This window comes from Mirounga angustirostris, unplaced genomic scaffold (assembly GCF_029215605.1).
Source record: "Mirounga angustirostris isolate CCGP_5_RB_7025 unplaced genomic scaffold, mMirAng1.0.hap1 SCAF_9, whole genome shotgun sequence".
Taxonomy (NCBI): Eukaryota; Metazoa; Chordata; class Mammalia; order Carnivora; family Phocidae; genus Mirounga; species Mirounga angustirostris.
This window is the reverse complement of record NW_026991717.1, coordinates 117813635-117839409: the sequence shown is the minus strand read 5'-3', so window position 1 is coordinate 117839409 and position 25775 is coordinate 117813635. Positions and strand designations below refer to the sequence as shown.

The 25775-nt window shown below is 40.0% G+C and overlaps 1 protein-coding gene across 2 annotated transcripts in view; it reads left to right on the top strand.

Annotated features, from left to right (window-relative positions):
• NEK9 (NIMA related kinase 9) overlaps positions 1-25775 on the top strand; it is a 37299-nt gene that overhangs the window by 3858 nt on the left and 7666 nt on the right. Inside the window, exons 3-19 of one of the 2 annotated variants that reach the window (XM_045901259.2) lie at positions 1117-1172; positions 1707-1777; positions 3122-3227; positions 5430-5561; positions 7122-7232; positions 8068-8132; positions 10479-10529; positions 10989-11181; positions 13004-13148; positions 14103-14303; positions 14496-14542; positions 15715-15870; positions 17533-17641; positions 18528-18689; positions 22019-22189; positions 23168-23227; positions 25572-25774. In XM_045901259.2, the coding sequence (XP_045757215.1) occupies positions 1117-1172; positions 1707-1777; positions 3122-3227; positions 5430-5561; positions 7122-7232; positions 8068-8132; positions 10479-10529; positions 10989-11181; positions 13004-13148; positions 14103-14303; positions 14496-14542; positions 15715-15870; positions 17533-17641; positions 18528-18689; positions 22019-22189; positions 23168-23227; positions 25572-25774 (2039 nt within the window). The remainder of the gene's footprint in view (positions 1-1116; positions 1173-1706; positions 1778-3121; positions 3228-5429; positions 5562-7121; positions 7233-8067; positions 8133-10478; positions 10530-10988; positions 11182-13003; positions 13149-14102; positions 14304-14495; positions 14543-15714; positions 15871-17532; positions 17642-18527; positions 18690-22018; positions 22190-23167; positions 23228-25571; position 25775) is intronic. The other variant, XM_064571384.1, reaches the window with a different exon arrangement.

Genomic DNA, 25775 nt, shown 5'->3' with positions numbered 1-25775 from the left:
TTTCTTAAGCTACATGCTAAAGAAGTCCCAGCATATACTTCACTTAAATCTCTAAGAGAAAGCTGTTAGACTTCTTTTTGTCTTGTCTCTTGTGTACCATGATTGTTGGTTCTGATCAACCCTAAATGTACAAGATTATATTAGAGATTTCTAAAGTAGCAGAAGCCTCAAGCAGTTAACTTCCTTTGTGGTTAGGAGGGACTAGAACAAATGGTAAATTTGTTGAAACACTGAGTTACTAAATTGCAGAGGAAAAGAAGCTGTGAAACTGAGCCAGAACTAAGGTGTGAGTTATAGTTTTAGGTAAGAAGTAAAATGAATGGGGCGCCTGGGTGGCTCAGATGGTTGAGCATCTGCCTTTGGCTCAGGTCATGATCCCAGGGTCCTGGGATCGAGTCCCGCATCGGGCTCTCTGCTCCTTGGGAGCCTGCTTCTCCCTCTGCCTCTCTCTCTCTGTCTCTCATGAATAAATAAATAAAATCTTAAAAAAAAAAAAAAAGTAAAATGAATGGTGATCATTTGCAGTCTGTTACTTGATAAAGGAAAGGGAGAAGCACGTTCAGACTTATTCTGCAGAAAGGAGTTAGTAAAAGGAGTAATGATTGGAAACAGTCTAGGGTGTCCCCTAAATTATGGGAAACCTTTTCAGTGTGAAGTAGTAAAGAAAGGAAGTTGTCGATGAGATACCCCTGTATGTACAAAACATTGCATCATAGGTATAGCCCAAATGTTCTAATAGTCACACCAGAGAGTTGTTACAAAAATATTGCAGATTCCTTTAAAAGGAGTTCTAGAAAAGAAAATCTTCTGATTATGAAGACATTCAAGGTATTTTGCTAATTGGTATAATACAGGAATGGCCTTTATTCTTCTCTTTTCTAAAAATGTCATACTTCCCATTTTTGCATTGAGCCTCATTTGTTAGGAGGGGAATCTTTGAAGCCGACTTTGGATACAGTCCTCGAAGGATGGAGAGAGTTTTATAAATAGCCAAGAGAGAAGAAGGGGATTCCTTTGGGGAAGAAGCAGTTAAAACCTGTTAAAACCCTAGTAGCCACAGGTGCCAAGCTTTGATCTTTATGAAGCAGTTCACACCTGTCTCTTGTTTAATTGCAGGAGGGAACCTGTATGACAAAATCCTTCGTCAGAAGGACAAGTTGTTTGAGGAAGAGGTAATTCATGCTTCTGTGGAAGGAAGCTAGAATTGTATTGTGATTCTTGCATTCTAGGCCTGTATTTACTCTTCCAACAATGAAGAGTGTTTTTTTCCTTTTGTTCAGACTCCTTCCAGGTTCTGGTTGCTATTCCTGAGAAAGGAAACCTCTAACAAGGAAGCTGTCTATAGCTGCTTCCTAAACGCTTTATCTCCACATCATGATTCTCTATGGGCTTTCTTTCCCAGTTCTATTACTGCAGACTGGTATGCCCAGTTTTCTATACCTTTGCATTCTTGGATTTCTTTCCACAACTCTGCTTCACCATATTATATTTTATAATGGCATTGGAACTGTTTTATGATGATCTGCTTTTTATTTTTACCCCTACCACTTTTCTTTGCCTACTCAACCTCCAAGCAAGAGATGTCAGGTCATGTTGAATCATAACCTCTGGTTGCAGCTTCCTTTGTTTTGTTTGTTTTAGTGTGTGTCTTTATTTAAGTGGAATTTTTTTGTTTCCAGTCCAAATATAATTTTTTTTTTCTGTAGATGGTGGTGTGGTACCTATTTCAGATTGTTTCAGCAGTGAGCTGTATCCATAAAGCTGGAATCCTTCATAGGTAATGAGTGAAAGAATATGGGATGGAGGGGCACCTGGGTGGCTCAGTCTGTTAAGAGTCCAACTCTTGATTTCAGCTCAGGTCTTGATCTCAGGGTCATGAGTTCAAGCCCCGCGTTGGGCTCCACACTGGGTATGTGTGGGGCCTACTTAAAAAAAATAAACAGGATGGATTCCTCCCCACCAATCTAAACCCCGCCTTGGGTACCTCCCATCAGCACTACTATTTTTTTGGTTAAGCAGTCGAGGCTTTTCCGTTAATATAATTTAGGAAGGAAAGAGTGAGTAATGAGGGGTGTTACCTTCACTTCCTGAAGTTAAATTATGTTTGTGATCTAGGAAGAGTCTCAGTAACCAAGTACTGCTCAGTTACTTCTTTGAGAGATATTTTAAGAGTTCAATTCATTAATTCATCAGTAAACTCTAGAAGCCACTAAGAGAAGTGGTATTAGATTGGTTGCAATTCATGGTAAATGTTTTCTATGAGCAATAATAATTGGCAAGTATTTTTAATTTTATAATTGAGTCTTGATTTAGATAAAAAGCTATTTTGTACAGTTTTACCAGATCTTTGGGGAAAAACAGCTTTCTGTTCATTTCTAGTATAGGAAAGAGCTATTAGAACATTTCCACATTATACCCTTCTTAAGTGAGTCATTGATAATTGCTAGAGATTAATGTTGATTCACCAGTATTTCTTTTTTTGTTGGTTTGTTTATTCAGTTAACATGTGCTTCTCAATAGCTATTGAATGGCTACTACAGTTGCATATTATTTTCTTTTCAAAAGTTACAAAGAGTATTCTGTTTTTTTCACATCTTAAGGAAGCCAGAGTGTGAACCAGGCACAGCTTATTTGTTATATAGGACCAGCTCATCTTTAGAAAAATAGCTAGTGGTTTATTTAGGTGAGCTACACAGCCTAGTCATGCTGCTGCTGGGATGTGCAGCCCCTTCCCTTGCCTTAACAGATTTGAAGCTTTAACACCAACCAATTCAAGGCATAAATGGTAATTGAAGAGGCATTGCACCTTACAGGAATTACAGGATTACGTGGGGCTGTGTTTTCCATCTGGCCCTCTCAATTTTTCCTAACATCCTCAGTGGTACAGGAGACATCCTTGTGCTATGAAGCCCTGGAGAACGAAGTTAATTCTCTGCCTCCACTCCCCCAAATCCCCTTTTCAATGTTAAAGTACATGGGAAAGTGGTGACCACTGTTTGGGATCCCATAACTGTGAGCAGTGGTAACCACTCATTTTATTCTGTACTAATTCTGGGCGGAGTTGGGGATGAAACAAAACAATTGTCTATAGGAGTTTAATACACAGTATCTTTTTTTCCAGAGATATAAAGACATTAAATATTTTTCTGACCAAGGCAAACCTAATAAAACTTGGAGATTATGGCCTAGCCAAGAAACTTAATTCTGAGTATTCCATGGCTGAGACGGTAAGTATGTGTTGGCCTTGTGTTAATTTTTTTTTCTTTTCTTTTCCAGTACTATGAGATATAACCGTACACCACTCCACATCTCACACACTTTTCTCAGTAGTCCTTGCAAGTTCTCCATACTTAAGCAAGTCTTCAGGAGTCTTTTTCCTGTGCTTACTAATAGGCATTTACATGCTCAGATGTTCTTTCAGGAGTCATTGTCCACATCACAGCTCTGACCTCACAGCCCTTTCCAACACTTTCTAAAAACAGGAAGAGGGGGCGCCTGGGTGACTCAGTCAGTTGGGTGTCTGCCTTCAGATCGGGTCCTGGTCTGGGACCGAGTCCCACATTGGGCTCCCTGCTCATTGGGAGTCTGCTTCTCTCTCTCCCTCTGCTCCTCCTCCCTGCATGTTCTCTCTCGCTCTCTTGCTCTCTCTCTCACTCTCAGTCTCCCTCAAATAAATAAATAAAAATCTTTAATAAAAAATAATTAAAAAAATAAAAACAGGAAAATGCTCTACCATTTTTTCTGGCCTAGGATCTTTAGTAGATTTCAATTTATCTCTTATTTAGTGTTTGAGCTTAGGATGTTGGACATCTCTTTTTGTGTTTCCTCTGAATTTTTCTGGTTCAGAAGCCCTGTACTACAAATAAAGGCTGATGCGCAGAGAACAATCTGGTGTTAATATCATACGCCATCCCAACTGCAGGGCTCCCTTCTCACCTGATCCTAAGAAAGACCATTGGTAAAGAGTAGACATAAGTTGATCTTTAAGGATAGTGATTTCATCCTTTTAGGAATTATAAAACCCAATTATTACTCTTCTGGTTTCACAGTGCTCTGTCCTTGAAAGAACTTGAAAATGTAAGTTAATAAAATTAATTTTGTCCCGTTGGTATTTTTTTTTTTTAATATTTTATTTATTCACTTGAGACACAGAGATACAGAGAGGGAGAGAGAGAGCGAGAGAGCATGAGCAGGGAGAAAGGCAGAGGGAGAGGGAGAAGCAGGCTCCCCGTTGAGCCAGGGGCCTGATGTGGGGCTCGATCCCAGGACCCTGGGATCATGACCTGAGCCGAAGGCAGACGCTTAACCATCTGAGCCACCCAGGCGCCCCCCGTTGGTATTTTTTGATAATGTCAAGATATGCCTGTAAGCAATTTAGAGACATGCTAATAGCCAGGGTTGGGAGTCTGCTTCAGGAACTCAGTCTGCTTGTATGATGGTGCCATATTGAGCTTCTGAGGAAGCAATCATGTCCTTATATGGATTTTTCTCATCAAGTATAATCTGGTAAAACCAAGACTTGACTTTTTTTAGCCAGTTAAATGTAAAGAAGGAATGATATGAAGATTTATAAATGCCATACAATCCATCTAAAAATTGCTTTGCTTTGCTGGTTAAAGATGGCTATCAGTTTTTTTGTTTTTTGTTTTTTTTTTAAGATTTTATTTATTTATTTGAGAGAGAGAGAATGAGAGAGAACACATGAGAGGGGATAGGGTCAGAGGGCAAAGCAGACTCCCTGCCTAGCAGGGAGCCCGATGCGGGACTCGATCCAGGGACTCCAGGATCATGACCTGAGCCGAAGGCAGTCGCTTAACCAACTAGCCACCCAGGCGCCCATGGCTATCAGTTTTATTAGAACTTCTGGGGTACTCATCATTTCATCCGGGGAGAGACACAACCTCCATTCAGGACATTTTGATTTCCAAACTCATTCCTCAAGGCAGAAGATCTTTTTCAAATTTGAAAGAAATTTCCCTAGTTGTGTTACTATTACAGAGGTCAAACAGCAATTTACAGAGTTTCAGTACTATGCACTTCGGTTAGAACTTTTGACCCCTTTATTTACTTATCATCTCCTCCCTGCCAGTTTTTTTGTTTTTGTTTTTGTTTTTTCCATTGGTGAACTTTTACTAAGTATGTCTTTATCTGTATGAAGTCTTCAGTGGGCCTAAAGCCTTTGTGATCTAGGAATCACTGTTGTGCCTCTCCAAATTACCACAGTGCCTTTACCCTTTATAATTCATCTAAGAAATTTGATAAGATAAAAGATTTCTCCCCATCATCTCATAAAAAGCTTTTGGGATATGCTGATGAATATTTTATAGTTGTTATCACTAGTTTGTGAGAAATTTACTTCAGTTGTTGAAATATTAATAGAGTTACCTCAGAAATGAAGTTATTCTTTGATTGTTTTCTTTGTTGTTCAGCTTGTGGGAACTCCATATTACATGTCTCCAGAGCTCTGCCAAGGAGTAAAATACAATTTCAAGTCTGATATCTGGGCAGTAGGCTGTGTCATTTTTGAACTGCTTACATTAAAGAGAACATTTGATGCTACAGTAAGTTGTATTATCCCCACCTTGTCCTTGCAAATGGTATAACTTGGTTGAGAAAATCAAATTCCTTTATCCCTGAGTTTCTGATTTCTTCATCAGAAATCAGCTGTAGGCAAAAAAAACAAAGTATTCAGGCAGTGGCTTGGTATAGCATATTATTAAAATGGTGTATACCAGATTTATCTTTAACTTCAGTTCCCCACTGAAATAATCTTACTCAAGTGCTTTGAGCATTGTACTTGAGTTTGTTGACTATAATTTTGAAATTGACTCTAGGATCCACTATGTGACGCTGCTGTTTGGATAAGCCATTTCATTTCTTATGCTTAGGCTACATCATTTTTTTTTTTTAAAGCTAAGGCAAATTATGTAATACTCATTAAAGTGTTTTGATCTTTTTATAAAAAATTATACACTGACTCTTATATTAGAGGTTGTTATTGTAATGGACACCAAATCCTTTTAGTGTTTTTTCTTTTCTTCCTAAGTAAAGCCCAGTGTAAAGCAGTGCTTCTCCAACTTTCATACACATACGAAGTCACCTGGGCACCTTGTTAAAATGCAGACTCTTTTTTTTTAGTAAGTCCGGAGTGGGTCCCAATATTCTGCATTTCTAACAAGCTCCCACATGATACTGGTGCTGCTAGTCCATGGACCAATCTGAGTAGCAAAAGTGGATTCACATCCAATGTCCTCTACAAACCATGTGTGAGAACTTAAGCAAATCGTTTCAGAATTTCTTTGGTCCTCTATTTCATTATCTATAACAAGGAAAAAATATATATCTTTCTCATAGAGATGCTGTGATAATGTATATGAAAAATGCAAATGTAAGATAATGCAAATTCATTGGCCTTTCATGAGACCTATTTATTTTCCTAATTCTAAAGTTTATTCTGGTATATCATCTAACTGTTCTAAGTAATATAGTGGAAGGAAAATGAGTTTTAGAGTCAAGACAGACTTTGGTTGGAGTTATGACGCCATTTTTTACTATCTGTGTAGCTTGGGCAAGTTACTTTACATCTCTGAATTGGTAATCATAATAACCTCCTTACAGGGGGTTTGCAAGGGTGCCTACCTAGCACACTGTGGTCTCTCAATAAAGGAGTTAATGGTATTATTATTATAATATTATTGACATTGTCATCTTATTATTTACTGCCTTATCTGTTGCAGCAGAGTATCCCCTGAATAACCATTTTTAGGGTATATAAATTAGGAGGCAGATTACTTGGCAAAGGAGGTACTTAAAGCCAGGAAGCATGGCTAATCTTGCTTGCCTTTTTTGGGGAGATTCAGTTGAAGGATCAGATTATAATGTACTCTGAGTATTATACTATTGGCTCCATAGTCATATCTCCTTGTTGGCCATTTGGCTTCATTCCTTCTGATAGCAACAGTGTATCCCTAGCCATTTCTTGCTGATGCATACTAATAGTTATAAAAGAAATCAGACCTAATGCAGAACTATTGCCATTTCTTTAAAAAAAATAGACATTTCAGAGCCCCTACTAGTAGGTTGTAATCTTTATATAACCAAGAATAATCATTTTGTCATAGAATCCACTCAACTTGTGTGTGAAGATTGTACAAGGAATCCGGGCCATGGAAGTTGATTCTAGCCAGTACTCTTTGGAACTGATTCAAATGGTCCACGCGTGTCTTGACCAGGTAAGTGTGACTTACATGTTGATTTCAGTTTAGGGTTTTCCCTTCTCACCATAGTGTTTGGAGTATGGTATGCATAGATGAACCTGCACAAAGCCACATTCACTTCCCCAGGGTAGGATATATTTGTGGCTGGCTATACCCAGAAGAATAGGCATTGGCAATTAATGATAGTTATATGTTTCAGGCAACAAATCCTTAAGCTTTATTCTGCTTTATTCTTACTTTATCAATTTGTGAAATGATTTTACCTTCTAAATTGTGCTCCATTTTTTATGATCAAGATTAATTTTCGTAGATTGATTTTACAAAATTATAGTCAGAGATAATTTAGAGTTCCTAGTGTGCAGAATATATATAGTTCTGTATATATATTCTGTGTAGCTCTAGATTGGTATTATTCAAAATATGGTTCTTGAACCATAGGTATTAGAAATGCTAGGGGTTGGAAGAGTTTTACAAATAAAAAATGAAGATTCCTGAGTCCCACCCCGGACCAACTGGATTAGAATCTCTGTAGATAAAGCCCAGAAATCTTTATAACAAGCACTCTGAGAGATTCTTTTGTGCCATATATATTGCAGTTTGAGAAGCAGTGCCGTAACTGAGCAAATAAGGAAGGTGCATTGTCATTCATGTACACGTGTTGTTGACAGTGAGATGATATGCATCAAACATGGAATGTGACATAAGAAATTGTTTTTTGAAACAAAAGGATAATATACAGTGATCTTTGAGTAATTAGCATACAGCCTTTTAAGAGGAAGTAAAATGCCTCTTTAGACCCCATTTTGCCCTTTTCCTTTAAATTAAAACTAACCCAGTTTGTACTTTTTAGGATCCTGAGCAGAGACCCACAGCAGATGAACTTTTGGATCGCCCCCTTCTCAAGAAACGCAGGAGGTAAAGTACAGAGAAGTCCATTCTTTGTCTTTCTATGGTTGGTTGACTGTTAAAGGCCTGATGAGAGGACCACAAGAGAGGGCAGTGTTTCCTGACTTGGCTGCTCTGGTACCATTTTCTACCAGCATCTCTGCTTTTGCTGCTGGGGAGGAGCTCCTGACTCTCATCTCCTTAGCCTGTGCTGTTTTGTTCTGAATTTATACTGATGAGAGCCTAGAGCTCTGCACTCCCCTCGTCTGTGAGTTTTAATCTGAGTTAGGGCATTAGAGTGTAGTAATTAAGAGAGGAGGGCTCTGGACTCAGACATCCTTAGGTTTGTATGAGTTCTAGTATTTTCTTTGTCAAGTTATTCAACATCTCTGGTCTTTAGTTTTCTCCTCTATAAAGTCAGGTAGGGTAAGGATTAAAGGAGGGAATGCATATAAAGTGCTCAGCCCAGGGCTTGGCACAAGAATTATCAGATAGTAGTATGGATTTAAAGTGGGCCTTTGTTTCAGTGCATTCGTTTAGATGGTATGTTGCAGTTGGAGGAGTCTACTTCAGAAATCAAGGTTGCATGATTGTTGACATGTTACTTCCTGAGATTTTTTCTGTGTTAGAGGTCTCTAGAGATAGGAGGGAGGTCCTTTATCCCTCACGTCCTATAGGAGGCTTCAAACCCAAACTTAAAGGAAGATGTATTCTTTGTTATTCTTTTTTTAAAGTAATCTCTACACGCATTATGGGGTTCGAACTCATGACCCTGCGATCAAGAGTGGCATTCTCGTCTGACTGAGCCAGCCAGGCACCCCTTTATTATTCTCATCCTGTTATACTGTTTTTGTCTTACTGTCCTTCTACCTCCCCTACCAGTTCTTTGTTTCTGTATCTTCCCAGTAGTCAAAACTTGCTCTGCTCTTTTTTCAAGTCTTGCCCTTAGATACATTAAGTATATATTTAATTCCATAATCTTTGTCATTTGGTCAGTACCTTTATTTTGTTGTGTCATTTAATTAATCTTTTCTGGTTCTCCTCCAGTTAAGGTCTAGCCAATGTTTTAATGTCTAGAATTACATGTAATACTCCAGAAACAGCACCGTGACCTTCCACTTATGTTCGGCACATATTCCAGCAGTATCGCCCTTTGCTACTGGTTAAACATATTTAACTTTATCTGGCTTATTTCCCAACAGTATAATCACTATTTTAATTTCTTTTCAAATATTTCCATTGATAATTTTTAATTGCAATTTTTATCGAGATAATTATAGATTTATACACAGTATTTCATTAGAACTTTGTACTTGATGAAAAAACATAAGACAGAGCTTTCTAGATAAAACACAGACATAGCAAACTGTGGAAAATATTCAGGAAACACTAAGTCCTACTTCACTAGATTAGTGGTTCTAGACCTGGGGCTCTCGATAGCAACACCTCAAGAGCTTTCAAAAACTACTGATGCCTAAGTACCACCCCAGGAATTCAGCTATAAGTGTTTTAGACAGAACGAGAACCCTGGGCTAGAATATGGGGAGTAAGTAGAAGGAAAGAAGGCTGGAAAGATAGGTAGGAATCTTGAATGCTAGACAAAGGGGTCTGTGCTTAATTCAAGCTATAGTACAGTAGTGGATGTTTATGAGAGGGCAGTTCATGTGATAAGGGGCATGCCTAAGGAAGACTCATTTAGCAAACTAATCTCAGTGTTAAATCAGTATAGGACTGGTAAAGTGGATTGGCAGTGTGGTGAGTCAGACCTATTAGGCGGTGCTACTGCAGTCTAGGTGGGAAGCAGAGCTGCCCAGAGCTAACGTGGCAAGCCTGGAGAGGAGAGGTGAATGTAAAGGGCGTTGTATAGGTAGAATCTGTAGGACTCAAATATTGAAGAGAGGGAGACAGCTGAGTCAAAGGTGACTGAGGTTTTAAGCTTAGTCCACTGGGAGAATGGGAAGTGCCAGTTGCAGAAATAGGAGAGTCAGAAAGAAAAGCTGTATGGGAGAAAGAGAATGAGCTGAGGTTTAGAGATGGTGAGTTGGGAAGTCAGTGGGCAGCCTGGATGGAGAGATCAGCAGGTATTTAAAATGTGCAACAGAAGTTCTCTAGGTTCTCTGTTCCGGCTTGGAATGTTTCTTGGCGAAAGAAAACAAATGGCCCCAAACTGCTGGCCCCGTCATATCTAATGATTTGTCCAAAGCCAGGCCCGTATAACTGTTTGAATAGTATTGAGTTACTTTTCCAAAAGTATTGTCATGTTTGAGGAGGCATATGGTTTATAGAGGATTAAATCTGTGAATTGTATTAAAGAGACACTGGTACAATGTAGGAACCTATTCCTTCACTCATGTATCTTTGCTTTTCTTTTGGTAGAGAGATGGAGGAAAAAGTCACACTGCTTAATGCACCTACAAAAAGACCAAGGTAATGCCTAGGAGACTGATAAAAAGTGATATCTCTTAAATTACCATTAGGGGGTCTTTCTTTCTTTGGTCCATGCATTGTTTGATCCCAGTAAGTAGCCTTTGGCATCCTTTGAGAAGCCAACATCTTCATAAATGTCAGATAATCATTTCTGAGAAAACAGAAGGCTATAATTTCATCCTCATGCTGAAGTGAACATCATTACCATGATGAATGTTGAGAAGTTGAAAAGTGTAGGTGTTATGGACCAGACTGGAATCTGATCTGGCTGAGCTGTGATGAAGCCTGGAGGCAGGAATTGCAAGGCCTCTATGATAGAGGGTTGAAATAAGTTGTCGAGAAAGAACATACTTTCTCATACCATAATTGGCAGTTCTTCTCTGGGAACAGACTGGAAGCATTTTTCTTTGATATAGTTTTTTATGTTAAATGTGCCTTTGTTCTGGGGGTTGTTGACAGGTCAAGCACTGTGACTGAAGCACCCATTGCTGTGGTAACATCACGAACCAGTGAAGTCTATGTTTGGGGTGGTGGAAAATCCACTCCCCAGAAACTGGATGTCATCAAGAGTGGCTGTAGTGCCCGGCAGGTGTGTGCAGGGAATACTCACTTTGCTGTGGTCACAGTGGAGAAGGAACTGTACACCTGGGTGGTAAGTGAAAGCTAAGTACCTTAGAACAGTGATAGAAGCCTAATTGTTTACTGGGCCGAGGCTGTCGAAGTATTTTGTTAGTTGAACGTGTGCTGCGGTAATGGCAGCATGGGGTGAGGGAATGTAAGCTCTTATGAGAGCAGGGATTTTGTCTGTTTAGTTCACTGAGTATCTTTCCCCAGTACCTGGTACATATTAGGTCTTTTGTAAATGTTTTTTGAATGAATGAATGAAAGAGAGAAAGAAGGAAAGAAAGAATGAAAAGAGCCCGAGGTTTGGACTCGGGAGACTGGACTCTAATTTACAGCTGGGTGATTTCGGAAAGTCACTTAATTACTCTGTTCTATTACCGTGAGTTTCAGAGCAACTAGTATCTGTGAAATAATTTTATAAACAAATGAAGCAGTGTACCACATAGGAAAATTCTAAGACCTGTATCAGTGATTGAGGATAGCTAAGCATATCTTCAATAGAATTTTCCTTTGTTCCCTTCTAGATTTCACCCTGTCTCTCAGCTTCTGGAACAAATTGCCTGTATTTGCTATCTCTTTTCTTATCTCCCACTCACTCCTCATTCACCTACAATGCAGCTTCCATCCCTGCCACTTGATTGAAACTACTCTTAATAAAATGACCTATAAATTGTAAACATAAAACAGATACTTTGGGGGCACCTGGGTGGCTCAGTCGATTAAGCGTCTGTCTTCAGCTCAGGTCATGATCGCAGGGTCCTGGGATCAAGCCCCATGTCGGGCTCCCTGTGGGGAATCTGCTTTTCCCCTCTCCCTCTGCTCCCCGCCCCCCGCCCCCCGCTTGTGCACTCTCTCTCTCTCTCAAATAAATAAAATATTTTTTAAAACACAGATACTATGTTGTTCTTGCTTTCTTGACCTCCTGGCGGCATTTGACGTAGTTGATCTCTCCCTCCTTGAACCTTTGGGTCCCAACGAGAGCATCTTCTCTTGGCTTTTCTCCTGTCTCTTTGTGCCTTCTCACTTGGTGCTTTTCCTTTACCCGGCCTTGTGTTAGGCTCTCAGTTCTTCTCACTCTTCCTTTTCTTCCTGAGAGAGCTCGTTTTTTCCAGTAGTCTCAGATAACGTCTCCACAAGGACAGGCTTTGTCCCCAGTGTGTGACAGAGTAGATGCTCAGTTATTGATAGATTGAAAGAATGAATGAAGGATTTGACCTCTGTTATAGAACATTAACTGTTACTTTCTTAAAACCCTGTCCCTTACACAACTAGCCCCTGGGGGGCTGCCACAGATGGAATGAAATTATTGTCCCTTAAAAAACATTTATATAAGGACTTACAGTTGAAGAGAATTACTTTTCTCTATAAAACTGTTGAAACATCATTTAGACCTATTCTCGGTGCTATACAGCAGCCTCTTTGATGCAGCCAGATTCTTTATAATGGTTCCATATTTCAGGGAAACTATGACCAAAATTTGAAAAACTTCTAGTAAGGATTTCCAAGAGGCTATAGAAAACAGTCAAATCAGACTACATAAAGAATTTTTTTTCACCAACACCCATAATTAAATATAAAAGTTCACCTTAGACTTGAAGGAGAAAGACAGAATTGAGAATGTGTTCTTTTAAGTCTTGAGGGATATCAATTTGGATGCTTTTTAAATCTTTACCTGTTGGCAGGGGTAGTATAAACTACCTATCATTAAAAGGTTGAATTTCCTTACTGATTTTTTTTCATTTCTAAATTTCCAGCTGATTTTTTCCTATGGTTTTTTGATAAGAAGTTATATTGAAGATTAGCTTTTGACATGAAAAGTTAAAGCTTCACAAGACCTCTTTATTTCACAGAACATGCAAGGGGGTACTAAACTCCATGGTCAGCTGGGCCATGGAGACAAAGCCTCCTACCGACAGCCAAAGCATGTGGAAAAGTTGCAAGGCAAAGCTATCCGTCAGGTGTCATGTGGTGATGATTTCACTGTCTGTGTGACAGGTAAGCCATCAACAGAAATCGTCCCAGTGCAATTAAATGGGGTTTTGTACTTAATGCTGTGCAGTTTCAGTTGGGATTTTATAGCAAAAGATAGTATTTGAAGAACCAAAGACAGCAGATATACACATTAATAACAACATCCCCAATTTGCTGTAGTATTAGGGTGGGTGATAAGCAAGGAAAGGCACGTGGATAACAGAGAAGAGGTGGGATCAGGAGAAATACGTTGTATGTTCCAGTGGGGGGGAACGTAATGTTACCACCTCCTCAGATATGGATAACACCAAATCAGGAATCAAGAGCTAAAGTTTGGGTGCCTGTGTGGCTCAGTTGGTTAAGCGCCTGCCTTTGACTCAGGTCATGATCCCAGGGTCCTGGGATTGAGTCCTGCATTGGGCTCCCTGCTTGGTGGGGAGTCTGCTTTCTCTCTCTCTCTCTCTCTCCCTCTCCCTGCTGCTCCCCCTGCTTGTGAGCTGTCAGATAAATAAAATCTTTAAAAAAAAAAAAAAAAGAGCTAAAGTTTAGTTTTTTTTAAGCCGTTTACATTTTTTTCCTCAAAATTTTCTCAAATTTTTATTTAAATTCTAGTTAGTTACTATACAGTGCAGTGTTGGTTTCAGGAGTAGAATTCAGTGATTCATCACTTCCATACATACCCAGTGCTAAAGTTTAGTTTTCGTCTTGCCCTTACTTACTTTTCCTTTTCTCTAGAAAATAGAGATGGCCACAGTAAAATTTCAACATGACTACCACTTTTTAAAAATTGTTATAATAGTACCCGTGACCCCCTAAATAAAAACAACTCTAGACTTGCACAGTGTGTCCTTTGGATTTCTCTGATGTAATCATTTGATATGAGATCCCTGGCTGGGATAGTCTCATTCTATCCCTGCCCAGCTTTCTGATTGGACAAAGTCATTCTTTTGATGGGTTATGCCTTCCTTCCTTTTGCAGATGAGGGTCAGCTCTATGCCTTTGGCTCTGATTATTATGGCTGCATGGGGGTAGACAAGGTTGCTGGGCCTGAAGTATTAGAACCCATGCAGCTGAACTTCTTCCTGAACAATCCAGTGGAGCAGGCCTCCTGTGGAGATAATCATGTGGTGGTTTTGACACGAAACAAAGAAGTCTATTCTTGGGGCTGTGGCGAGTATGGTAGGTATAGCCTTGTCTCTGTCCGTTTATTCCCAGGAGCCAACTTGACTTCAAGCTTCTATGTCTCTAAACACATCATGTAGCTAGCCTGTACTTGAGAAGTGTTGATTCAGTAAGAAAGAATGTTACAGAACATTTTCATTGGGAAGGAGGACCTCATTTTAATGGTTTTCTTTCTTATGTGTGTCTCAGGACGACTGGGTTTGGATTCAGAAGAGGATTATTATACACCCCAAAAGGTAAACTCAGAAGCAGCTTCTTCCTAAACTAGGTCACACAGACTTCAGTAATAACACAGACTCCTCTTTCTCTGACTTCTCATGTCAAGGTGTTTATTTCTGAAATATTTTCTATCTGGGAGACTGACAATCCAGAATTCCTGATTTAGCACTATGTGGCCTTGTCATCTGACTAAATCATAAGTAGTCGAGAGAGAGGATACAGCCATTGTGGACACTCTGGAGTCACATTTTCCTCAGGAATGAGAGCTGAAATCGGCATGTACCATGAAAAAGTCACATCAGCTAAATACACCCCAGAAAATTCCTTGGGAAGACACTGGAAAGCAATATATTATCTCTTTACCCAATGCAGCCATTTTCCCTTCTGATTTCCACAGTTGAACACCAGATGAAATATGTGTTTGTTTGTATTTAGGGGTCATGTTGTATGAAACAGAATATCTAATTACTCTGAGCCCTGCAGGAGCTAGCTCGGGAGCTGAAAGCAGCTGCAGGAGAGCGTGGTCATCTGGCTCTCCTGCCCACGGGAAGGTTGACTGTAATCAGCTATACCATTCACTGTTAACTCTGTTTGTTTACGTTTAAAAAGTTAACTTGTATTATTTGTGGGGGATGGCTGTAGTAGAAACACTGAGGTTTGAGATTTCAGGTTTCACAGACTTTCATCCTGTCCTTGTACCATTCCCAGCCCTGTTTAGTTAGCTTAGAGGGATGTGAGCAGTTGGAAGTCCTGGCTGCTATCTCAGTACTCTGTCACCTCACTTGTAATATGACCAGACTAAGACCCTTTAGGGCTACTGAGTTCCTTCTATAGCTGTCGTGGGGCCTACCATCTCAGAGGACAAAATCAGCGATGGGTTGAAGCCTCTCCTTTCCCAGTGTTTTCTGAGAAGTCTTTCTAAGTAGGACCTGCTCTAAAACAAACTTTGACAGGGCTGTCTGTTTAGCCAACCTGGCATTGCCTTCTTTTATTTTATTATCAAACCTGAGCTTCTTGTTGAAAACCATAGTCTTTAAGCTGCTGGAAAAATCTGAAGAGGATATAGCAGTCTTTACTGTGGGCAGTTCTCCTAAATGCAGGACATCACTTTTGAAAGAATTTAAGGTTTTTTTCCTAATGCAAGTTATGTTTGGGGATTTTTATTTTTTTCTGATTTTTTTTCACACAGGTGGATGTTCCCAAGGCCTTGATTATTGTTGCAGTTCAGTGTGGCTGTGATGGGACATTTCTGCTGACTCAGTCAGGCAAAGTGCTGGCCTGTGGACTCAATGAGTTCAACAAGCTGGGTCTGAATCAGTGCATGTCTGGAATCATCAACCATGAAGTAAGTACCCTCTTTGGTGCCCTAACCACACTGTGAGAACATCTCTTAGGTTAGAATTTCTTTGGGAATGCCGTTGGTTAGTGATCATGGAATTTGACCTAAGAGTAAAGATTTTACAGACATTATTATGTTCAGCAAAAGAAGCCAGCCATGTAAGAGTACACACTATGTGATTCCAATTATGTGGAGTTTTTTATGGCAGAAGTCAAAGTAGTGGTTCCTTCTGGGAAAAGGGGTATGGGTATTAACAGAAGGGATCTTAGGATCATAGAAATGGTCTCTATTTTGATCTGGGTGGTGGTTTTACACTTATAAGCATACAGAAAAATTTTCAAGCTATACAATATTTTATAATGTATTATGCCTCAATAAATAAATTGATTACAAAGAACCAAGTGATGGAATTCAGGTTCTACCCTATCATTGAAGTAGGTACAAGAAAATTAACATTAAAAGAAATGTTTTCATGCATCACCTCCTTGAAGAGTTTTTTTAGATTTATTGCTCCCAAATCACTGATCCTATACAGGCTTAGTGAATGTAATTACCATTCACTTCCTTCAAGGATGTCATGAAATTCACTGCTGATATTAAGTCTTCGTTTCCTCTTTGTGTTAATATGATGAGTTTTGTTATGTTCTAAAGAATCAAATTAAGAGACAAAAGTTTCCAAGGGCGCCTAGCTGGCTCAACTGGTGGAGCATGCGACTCTTAATCTCAGGGTCATGAGTTCAAGCCCCACATTGGGCATTTTGCCTACTTAAAATAAAAAGAGAAACAAAAGTTTCCTGACTCAGTGAATAAGAATTTTCAAGCGGGGCGCTTGGGTGGCTCAGTCGTTAAGCATCTATTGGTTTCGGTTTAGGTCATGATCCTCAGGGTTCTGAGATGGAGCACCGAGTTGGGCTTGTCCCTCTCCCTCTGCTCCTTCTCCCACTCTGTCTGGCTGTCTGTCTGTCTCCTGTCTCTCTCTATCTTTCTCTCGTAAATAAATAAAATCTTTTAAAAAAAAAGAATTTTTAAGCCATCTCTAAAGTAATGATTCTCAACTGGGAGAATACCAATTTGGAGCAAGCCTGGGAAGGGTGTCTACATAGTTTGAAAAGGCATATTTAGAATTACCATTACTTGATTTGGGTTTTTATTATAACATTGGGTTTGTTGTGAAATTTTAAACGTACATGAGAGGAATTTTTTAATGCTAATCTAAAGGGAACATGGGTTTTAATATGTTGAGAACATTGCCTTGTAGATAAAATTAGATCATAGTAAACTGGTTGCGTTATGGGCTGGAGAGTCCTCAAGATTTTAGTTCTTTGCCCTGCCTTTGTTAGGTTTGCAGTATCTATAACCAAGACGAATGTAAATGGCTCTATCCTCACGTAGATACTTTCTGCGATACAGAGTTCACGTTTTGTATACTCTTAGATTAGGTATCTAAAACTTTTGTTGTCAGAAAGTCCTGCCTCATACACTAATTAAATTCTCTACGTACTGAGCTTATTTCATCTTGTATTCTACTGGATGTAAAGCTAGCTGGCACCTCCTTCTTAACAACAAATTAGCTTAAAAGCCCTTTTGGTCACCATGACAACATTGTCAGCCTACTACCCCTTCATTTTTACCTCATGAGTCTTTGCTTTGTGTTTTACCTTGTTCCAGGCATACCATGAAGTTCCCTACATAACCTCCTTTACCTTGGCCAAACAACTGTCCTTTTATAAGATCCGTACAATTGCCCCAGGCAAGACTCACACAGCTGCTATTGATGGTGAGTTGATTTACAACTTTATACACAGGCCTCAGTAGCTCATGCTTTTTATTCTCTCAAGTGTTAGCTCTTCCTTTTTTTTTTTTTCTTAAGATTTTATTTTTAAGTAATCTCCGTACCCAATGTGGGGCTTGAACCCACAACCCTAAGATCAAGAGTTGCATGGTCCACTGACTGAACTAGCCAGGTGCCGCAAGTATTAGCTCTTCTTAACAATATATACATTCTCAAAAAAAACAATATATACATTCTCCTGTTTTCCCCCGGCATCCAGTATTATCTCATTAACAAATTAGGCATTCAAGTAAATGTTTTTTTTGGTAATCATTATAAATGCACGGTCACTACATCCCTTAATGAGAATGCCATGCCCATAATTCCAGACAACTACTGCTTTTAATTAGTACCACTTATGAGTTTACTAAGTTAGGTAGTACCCATTTTCCACATTTAAAATACAGTATTAGAGGGATGCCGGGGTGGCTCAGTTGGTAAGCGTCTGCCTTGGGCTCAGGTCATGATCCCAGGGTTCTGGGATCAAGTCCCACATTGGGCTCCCTGCTCAGCAGGGAGCCTGCTTCTCCCTCTGCCTGCTGTACCCCCTGCTTGTTCTCTCCCTCTCTGACAAATAAATAAAATCTTAAGTAAATAAAATAAAAATGAAATACAGTAGTAGAGAGAAAATATGATATTGAGTCACTTCCTGAGTCAAATTGGTCATTGATTTAGATACCCTAGCTGCCCTAAGTGCAAGATTGTGTGGCTAGCTTTCTATTTGTATGCTCTTAACAACCAGAAGCTAGTCCATGGAACTTTACTTTGGCTGCATTTTCCCTCTGTTCCATGCCCCATTTGTGCCTGGTTATTTGTTTTTATTCTCTCTTAGAGCGAGGCCGGCTGCTGACCTTTGGCTGCAACAAGTGTGGACAGCTGGGCGTTGGGAATTACAAGAAGCGTCTAGGAATCAACCTGTTGGGAGGACCCCTAGGTGGGAAGCAAGTGATCAGGGTTTCCTGCGGTGATGAGTTTACCATCGCTGCCACAGATGGTGAGTCTGTACACACCATTCCAAGCTTTCTGGACGATAGCTGTATTTTAGTGTTTGCCTGGGAAGGAGGTGGACTGGTTATTTATATAGCTGCATCGTATGTTTACTTTTTATTTACGCTAAATTGGTGTCCAATTGTTATGCAGATGGAGCTTTCATTAACTTCTCATGTGTTCAACGTAGTGATTGCTTTTACAAAAAAACATTTCTAGATAATGGCAAAGTTAATATTCTAAGTCTCTACTTTTTTTACTTTAACTTTTTTGGTTAAATGTTTTAAGAATTATTAAATATTTCTATATATACCTGGCCCCGCACCATGTTGGTTTCAATAAATGTTGGCTGGGTGACTGGAGAGAATGACATAATGTAACCTTGCTCCTTGGCCGGGGTCAGCCACACTGCAGTGATGTCCTCAGGGACTGCTAAGGCTTGAAGGGCTGAATACTGTGTGTCTCTTGGCTTCCAGAATTGGAATTGGCATAACTAAATTTTCTTCTCTTTCCTCTCATTGCTCTTTCTTGCATCTCACAGCATCTTCTTGCTCCTTTTACCACACTTCTTCTTTACTACCACTTGAGCGAGTCTTTATTCCCTTCCCTCTCTCCTGCTTTCTTTTTTTCTTTTCTCTCTTTCCTGTATCACCTTCTGAACTTTTTTTTTTTAGGATTTTTTTTATTTATTTGACAAGCAGGGGGAGCGGCAGAGGGAGAGGGAGAAGCACGCTCGATCCCAGGACCCTGGGATCATGACCTGAGCCAAAGGCAGATGCTTAACCAACTGAGCCACCTGGGCGCCCGCGCCCCCCTTCTGAACTTTTTTGATTGTTGTAGCCACTTCTTTCTTGTGACTGGTGAACAACAAATCACATTTCATCTTTTGACTCATTTCAGCTCTTTTTGTTGCTCATGATCTAAGGTGTCTTTGTTTCCTTTTGGTGTGTGCCTGTTGTATACACATGAGGGATCCAGGGACAGTGTCAGATAAGTGATCTATTACCATATTTATTTAAGTGAACCAGCTTTTGGGGTGGCATGTTAACCTTCCCCACTGGTCCCAAAATGAGGGATTTTAGGGACAAGCTGTTAAGGTCAGACTAAAATGGAAATAAATTTAATGGAGATAAATGGAAATGTTACCTACAAAGACAGAGTGAGAATGTCACTGAGGATTAAATAAGTGCTGCAAGTCCAGTAGCACTTCCTGACAGGGCCTCGAGGAGGTGATGTTTTTTCAGTACATCTGTGTCCTTCACAAGGTTAACTTCAGAATGAGGAATGTAGAATTGAATTCCATGGTTGGGCATATTACCTCCTAATAAATGTTTCTGTACATCTCTGAACTGTACTCTTATCATCCTATTCACACAACCAACATAAACTGAGTACCTGTTGTACTCCAGGTCCTCTTTTAGGCTCTGGGAATATAAAAGAGGGTCTCAGAAAGCCCCTGTCCTTAAGGAGTTCACAGTCTAGGGTAGGGGAGACAGTCATATAAACAATCTAGCACAGGCAGATACATCGGGTGCCATTGATAGCAGTATCTGACCCCTCCAAACCCTGGAATGCCCAGTACTCAATCCTTCTTTCTTGCCTTGTCTCCATTAAGTGAGTATTACCTTAAATTTCCCCTATTCACTGATAGAGCCTTATATCACCACCCCTGAACTCCAGGTTCGGTTATTCATCAGCCCCTGGACTTAGATGTCTAAAGGTAGGGTGGCTTTAGAGCTCAATTTTCCCAAGTCAGTCCTCATTCATGCCTATTGTCCAGGCTTAATCATTAATAGTACCCCTTTTCATTAAAAAGTGTTCTGATTTGCATAAGATGTTATAGGCATCTCAGACAAACTTACTATAGTCAAAATCAGACTTTTGATTTTCTGCCCAAATCTGTTCCTCCTACAGCTTTCCTATGTCACTAAATGGCAGCTTCATTCTATACCCTACATCCCATCCATCAGCATATCCTATTGATTATCTTCATAGTATATCTGACCCACTTCCCACCATCTTCACTACTAGAACTGGTCTCCTGCTACCACCCTTGGTCCCCTGCAATTGATTCTCCTCATGGTAGGCTGATGGATCCTTTTAAATACCTAAATACTACTCCTCAGAATTTCTTTTTTTTTAATTGTATTTATTTATTAGAGAGTGTGCATGCGCAAGAGAGGTATGCATAAGCGGGGGAGGGGCAGAGGGAGAGGTAGAGAATCTCAAGCATGCTCCATGCTAAGTGCACAGCCTGACACAGGGCATGATCTTATGATCCGAAACCAAGAGTTGGTTAACTGACTGAGCCACCCAGGTGCCCCTACTCCTCAGAACTTCTTTTTTTTTTTTTTTAAAGATTTTATTTATTTATTTGACAGAGAGAGACACAGTGAGAGAGGAGCACAGGCAGGGGGAGTGGAGGGGGGAGAGGCAGGCTTCCCGCCAAGCGGGGAGCCCGATGCGGGGCTCGATCCCAGAACACTGGGATCATGACCTGAGCTGAAGGCAGGCGCTTAACGACTGAGCCACCCAGGCACCCCTACTCCTCAGAACTTCTAATGAATTCCTATCTCAGTCAGTAAAAACCAAAGTCATTACAATGGGCTGCATGGCCCTACATGACCAGGACCGCATCTGTCTCCTGACCTCTTCTCTGACCACTGTCTTCTCCTTTATTTTGCTCCAGCTGCAGGGGCCTTCATATTCCTTGTTCATGATACTCATGTTACCCACATAGGACCTTTGCACTTGCTGTTGTTCTCTCTGCCTGGAAAACTCATCCCCTAGCTATCCACATCGCTCTTTCTCACTTCAAGCAGGTCTCTGCTCAAGTGTCAACAAGTACTTCTCTGACTACTCTATCTAAAATAATGATACCCCACTGTTATTCTTTATTTCCACTTTTCTTTACCATTTATCTTCCTTCATAACATTTATGACTACCAGAAGTATTAGATGGTTGATTGACCAGTCTCCTCCAACTAGAATGTAAGTTCCACAAGGGTAGTGACTTTGTTTTGTTCACTGCTTTATTCCTACACCTCCAGCAGTGCACGTCATGAAGTAGATGCCCAGATATTTACTTATATCTGAGTGAATGACCAAAAAAAGTTGTTGAGTGAGTGGATGGGTGGATGGATGGCAGTACATAGGAGAAGTGGTCGTTTTTACCAGGTTGGCATCAGGAATTGTTTAGGTTTTATTTAGGGAAATAAATAGCTTTTCCTTGTTTTGTACATAGTGGAAAATCTTTCTAACTCTAGGACATAAAGATGGGGAACCCAAAGAGTAGGGGAATTAGTTTTCTATTAAACTGTTTGATTTTTTTCCTAGATAATCACATTTTTGCCTGGGGCAATGGTGGTAATGGTCGCCTGGCAATGACCCCCACAGAGAGACCACATGGCTCTGATATCTGTACTTCATGGCCTCGGCCTATTTTTGGATCTTTGCATCACGTCCCGGACCTATCTTGCCGTGGTTGGCACACCATTCTCATTGTTGGTAAGGGTTTCATACGTGAGGGTTGGGGTGGATTTGACAGAGGGTAGACTCACACCTAAGATTCTGATGGTCACGTTCTTAGAAACAGAAGTGTCCTGAAGAAAAGAGGCTGTTCCTATAAGTGTAGTAATGGTGACCTTACCTAGTGGTGGGACAGAACACTGTCATTTCCTGAGCGTTGTTGTTTGCCACCTTCTGACCATTTTTTAACATGATAACTTTGGGCTCTGCCTCCTTTGCTATAGAATTGTTATCTCTAGTTGTCCACTAATTAATTGGTTGTCTGTATTCATACTTTTGTGAGAAACATTCAGGATACCTTTGAAAAGAAACTAAATCATAACTGTTTTCTGCATAAAGATTACTCTGTTATGAACTGAATTATAAAAGCCTGTGTGAAGGGCGCCTGGGTGGCTCAGTTGTTAAGTGTCTGCCTTCGGCTCAGGTCATGATCCCAGGGTCCTGGAATCAAGCCCTGCATCGGGCTCCCTGCTCAACGGGAAGCCTGCTTCTCCCTCTCCCACTCCCCCTGCTTGTGTTTCCTCTCTCGCTGTGTCTCTCTCTGTCAAATAAATAAATAAAGTCTTTAAAAAAATAAAAATAAAAGCCTGTGTGAGGGTTTCCAAGTCCATTCTTTTAGATCAGTGGTTCACAACCTTAGCTGCACATTAGAATCACCCACGGAGCTTTTAGAAATCCACTGTCCTGACCAATTAAATCAGAATCTCTGGGGTGGGACCTAGGTGTTGTTACTATTTAAAGCTTCTCAGGTAATTCCAAAGAATAGTTAAAAGTGGAGAATTGCTACACTACATAGTGAATATAGTGGTGCTTTAAAAGCTAGAATAGTAAGTAATTATAAAGTTACCTGGAGTGAGGGATAGCTGTTATCTTGTAGATTAACCCCCTATTCTAGTCTTCTCACTTTTCCTGCCTATAGCTGTTTACAATGCTTACCTACTGAATATTTTTCCTCAGAGAAAGTATTGAATTCTAAGACCATCCGTTCCAATAGCAGCGGCTTATCCATCAGAACTGGTAAGTAGCAATGTCTCAGGTACCAGTGGTTTTTCGCACTTTGGGTCTTTGGGTTGGATTCCATGTAGTCTCCAAAAAAGGGAAATAGGAAATATCTTTGGGAAATGAGGAATACGGTGATCAAGAGAGAGGATCATATTTTGGTGGATTTCACAATAAGTTATGACTTTTATTACATTGTGGTCAGAGGGAGAGTACATCTTTGCCAACCAAGCATATGGAAGTAATTAAGTGGCTTGCCCAATATTGTAATGTGGCTTGTGTATTGTTCCTTTCCTTACCATGCTAGGGGCTATGAGTTCTGTCTGCTCTTTACTTCCACCATATTCACAGGGTTATTCCAGTCTATAGAAATAGTCCTTCAAAACAGGCCCTTGGAATTAAAAGTTGGCTAAACTTTCAGTGTGGTTAGAAAAATCAGCCCAGAGCTCTCTGATAGTTTTCCTTTGGCTGCTTTCTGCATGGTTCTCTGTTATTTGGGACTATGCCAGGAAACTAAATCTGTGTTCCTTTTTGGTTTTCCATTTGCTCTAAAGTACCTTTACTCTTTGGTATCTCAGAACCTGGATTCTGATAGTTTGTAGAATCAAAGCAGATAAAGACCCAGAATAAAAGCAGTTTAATCCTCAAAAAAGAAAGGTAAATATCTGATCTGGACTTGTACTCTAGTTACACACACATACATCATACCTTTTATTAGTTTCCTTTAGTAATCTCTTGCTCAGCATTTATCTGTGCATGTTAATATCTGTCACAAATGACAATCTTTTTGCTAAACACAGCTGTTCTCTTACAGCTTTGTTTTGGTGGAACAGTATTTAATGGAAAAAATAAGATTAAAGGCACATATCTATTGGCTGGAAAATGTAAACTCCATAAAGGCAGGAGTTTTTGTCTTTTTTAATTCATTAGTTTTATCCACATTGCCTAGAAGAGTGCCCGGCAAATGGTGAATGCTCAGTATATATTTGTTGGTTGAGTGTGTTCTAATCATCCAATGGAATATTACAGAAGAGTAGAAATGAACATCTACAAATAGTTCCCTAATGTGAAATGTAAAAAGCAAGTTGCAGCAGACTCTGTGCCTTTTTATATAAAGTCAAAAAACAAGCCAAATTAATATATTGCTTAAGGATACATGAATATGTGATGACTTTTTTTTTAAAGAAGAAATGATAAATACAGAATTAAATCAGTAGTTACGTTTAGGTAGGAGGCCAGAGAAGGAAGGAGTTCACAAGGCAGATGCGATACAGGTAATGTTTTAGTTCAGCACTGTCCCATAAATCTTTCCACAACAGTGGAAGTGTTTTATGTCTGTGCTATCCAACACTTGAAAAGTAGCTACTGAAGGAACTGAACTTTTTATTTTCTTTAAATTTAAATTGCCATATATGGCCAGTGACTACCATATTGGAAAGTACAATTCTAGTTCTTCTAGTGGTAGGTTTATGTTTTTGTTTATTTTGTTAGGTAGCAAAACTTACACGTATGTTAAAAGTAGTCTTATGTATATTTCAAATGTATCCTAATTTTTAAAAGCCATTTAAAACAAAACAAGCTTCAGAGCTTTTGTTGGCATCTGTGGTTCTGCCGCTTCAGTGGGATCAGTGTGGCAGTCCGTCTGTAAGCTGCTGGAGCCAGTGATCATGACGGTCCTTTACGTTTAACTTTAGAATATACCATACAATTATTTTTTTAGCTTTGGCAAATCTACTTTCTTAAATATATATATTTTTGGCCCATACTAAAATTCAGTTTCATTTCTGACTACACATCAGCTAGTCTTCATTTCGTGACAGTTACTTGGAATGTGCGGCATGATGCGAAAGAACCAGCCATGTTTAAAAATTCTTACAAGTAGGTATCAAAGAACTTAATGAATTTAATGGTTGAAGACTTCTCCAGAAAGGAAGGTAGTGGTGAGTTTATCTGGCAGCTTTAAAAGGTGTTCGGCTCAAATGTGAAAGAGCTTTGTGTTTATATGAAACCTCGCTGAGCCTTGGTGGACAATGCCGAAGTCTGGATGTATCAAAGTATGCGTGGTAGATTCAGTTAGCTGTGGTTGGGGTGATTGTCCAGCAATGCTTTAGAACACTGATAATCTGCTGTGAACATAGAGATAAGTAAGTTTGGGATGTAGAAATAAATTATCATTATGAAGATACTGATACTCAATACGTTGTGTAAAAGCTAAAAATTGAGTCCCAAATATCTGACTTACACTGTTGCTATTACTTCATGCGACTCTAGGAAGCTCCCCAGGGGTCAGCAGGGCTGTAAGATCGTAAATCTTTCTTGCTGCATAGCAAGGCTCTCTCTTTCTGTGCTGTGTATCTGTCAGTGGTTCAGAGCTCTAGCCCAGGAGGCGGCGGCGGTGGGGGAGAAGAGGAGGACAGTCAGCAGGAATCTGAAACTCCTGATCCGAGCGGAGGCTTCCGAGGAACAATGGAAGCAGACCGAGGAATGGAAGGTTTAGTCAGTCCCACGGAGGCCATGGGGATCAGTAGTGGGGCCAGCAGCTCCTGCCCTGGCTGGCTTCGAAAGG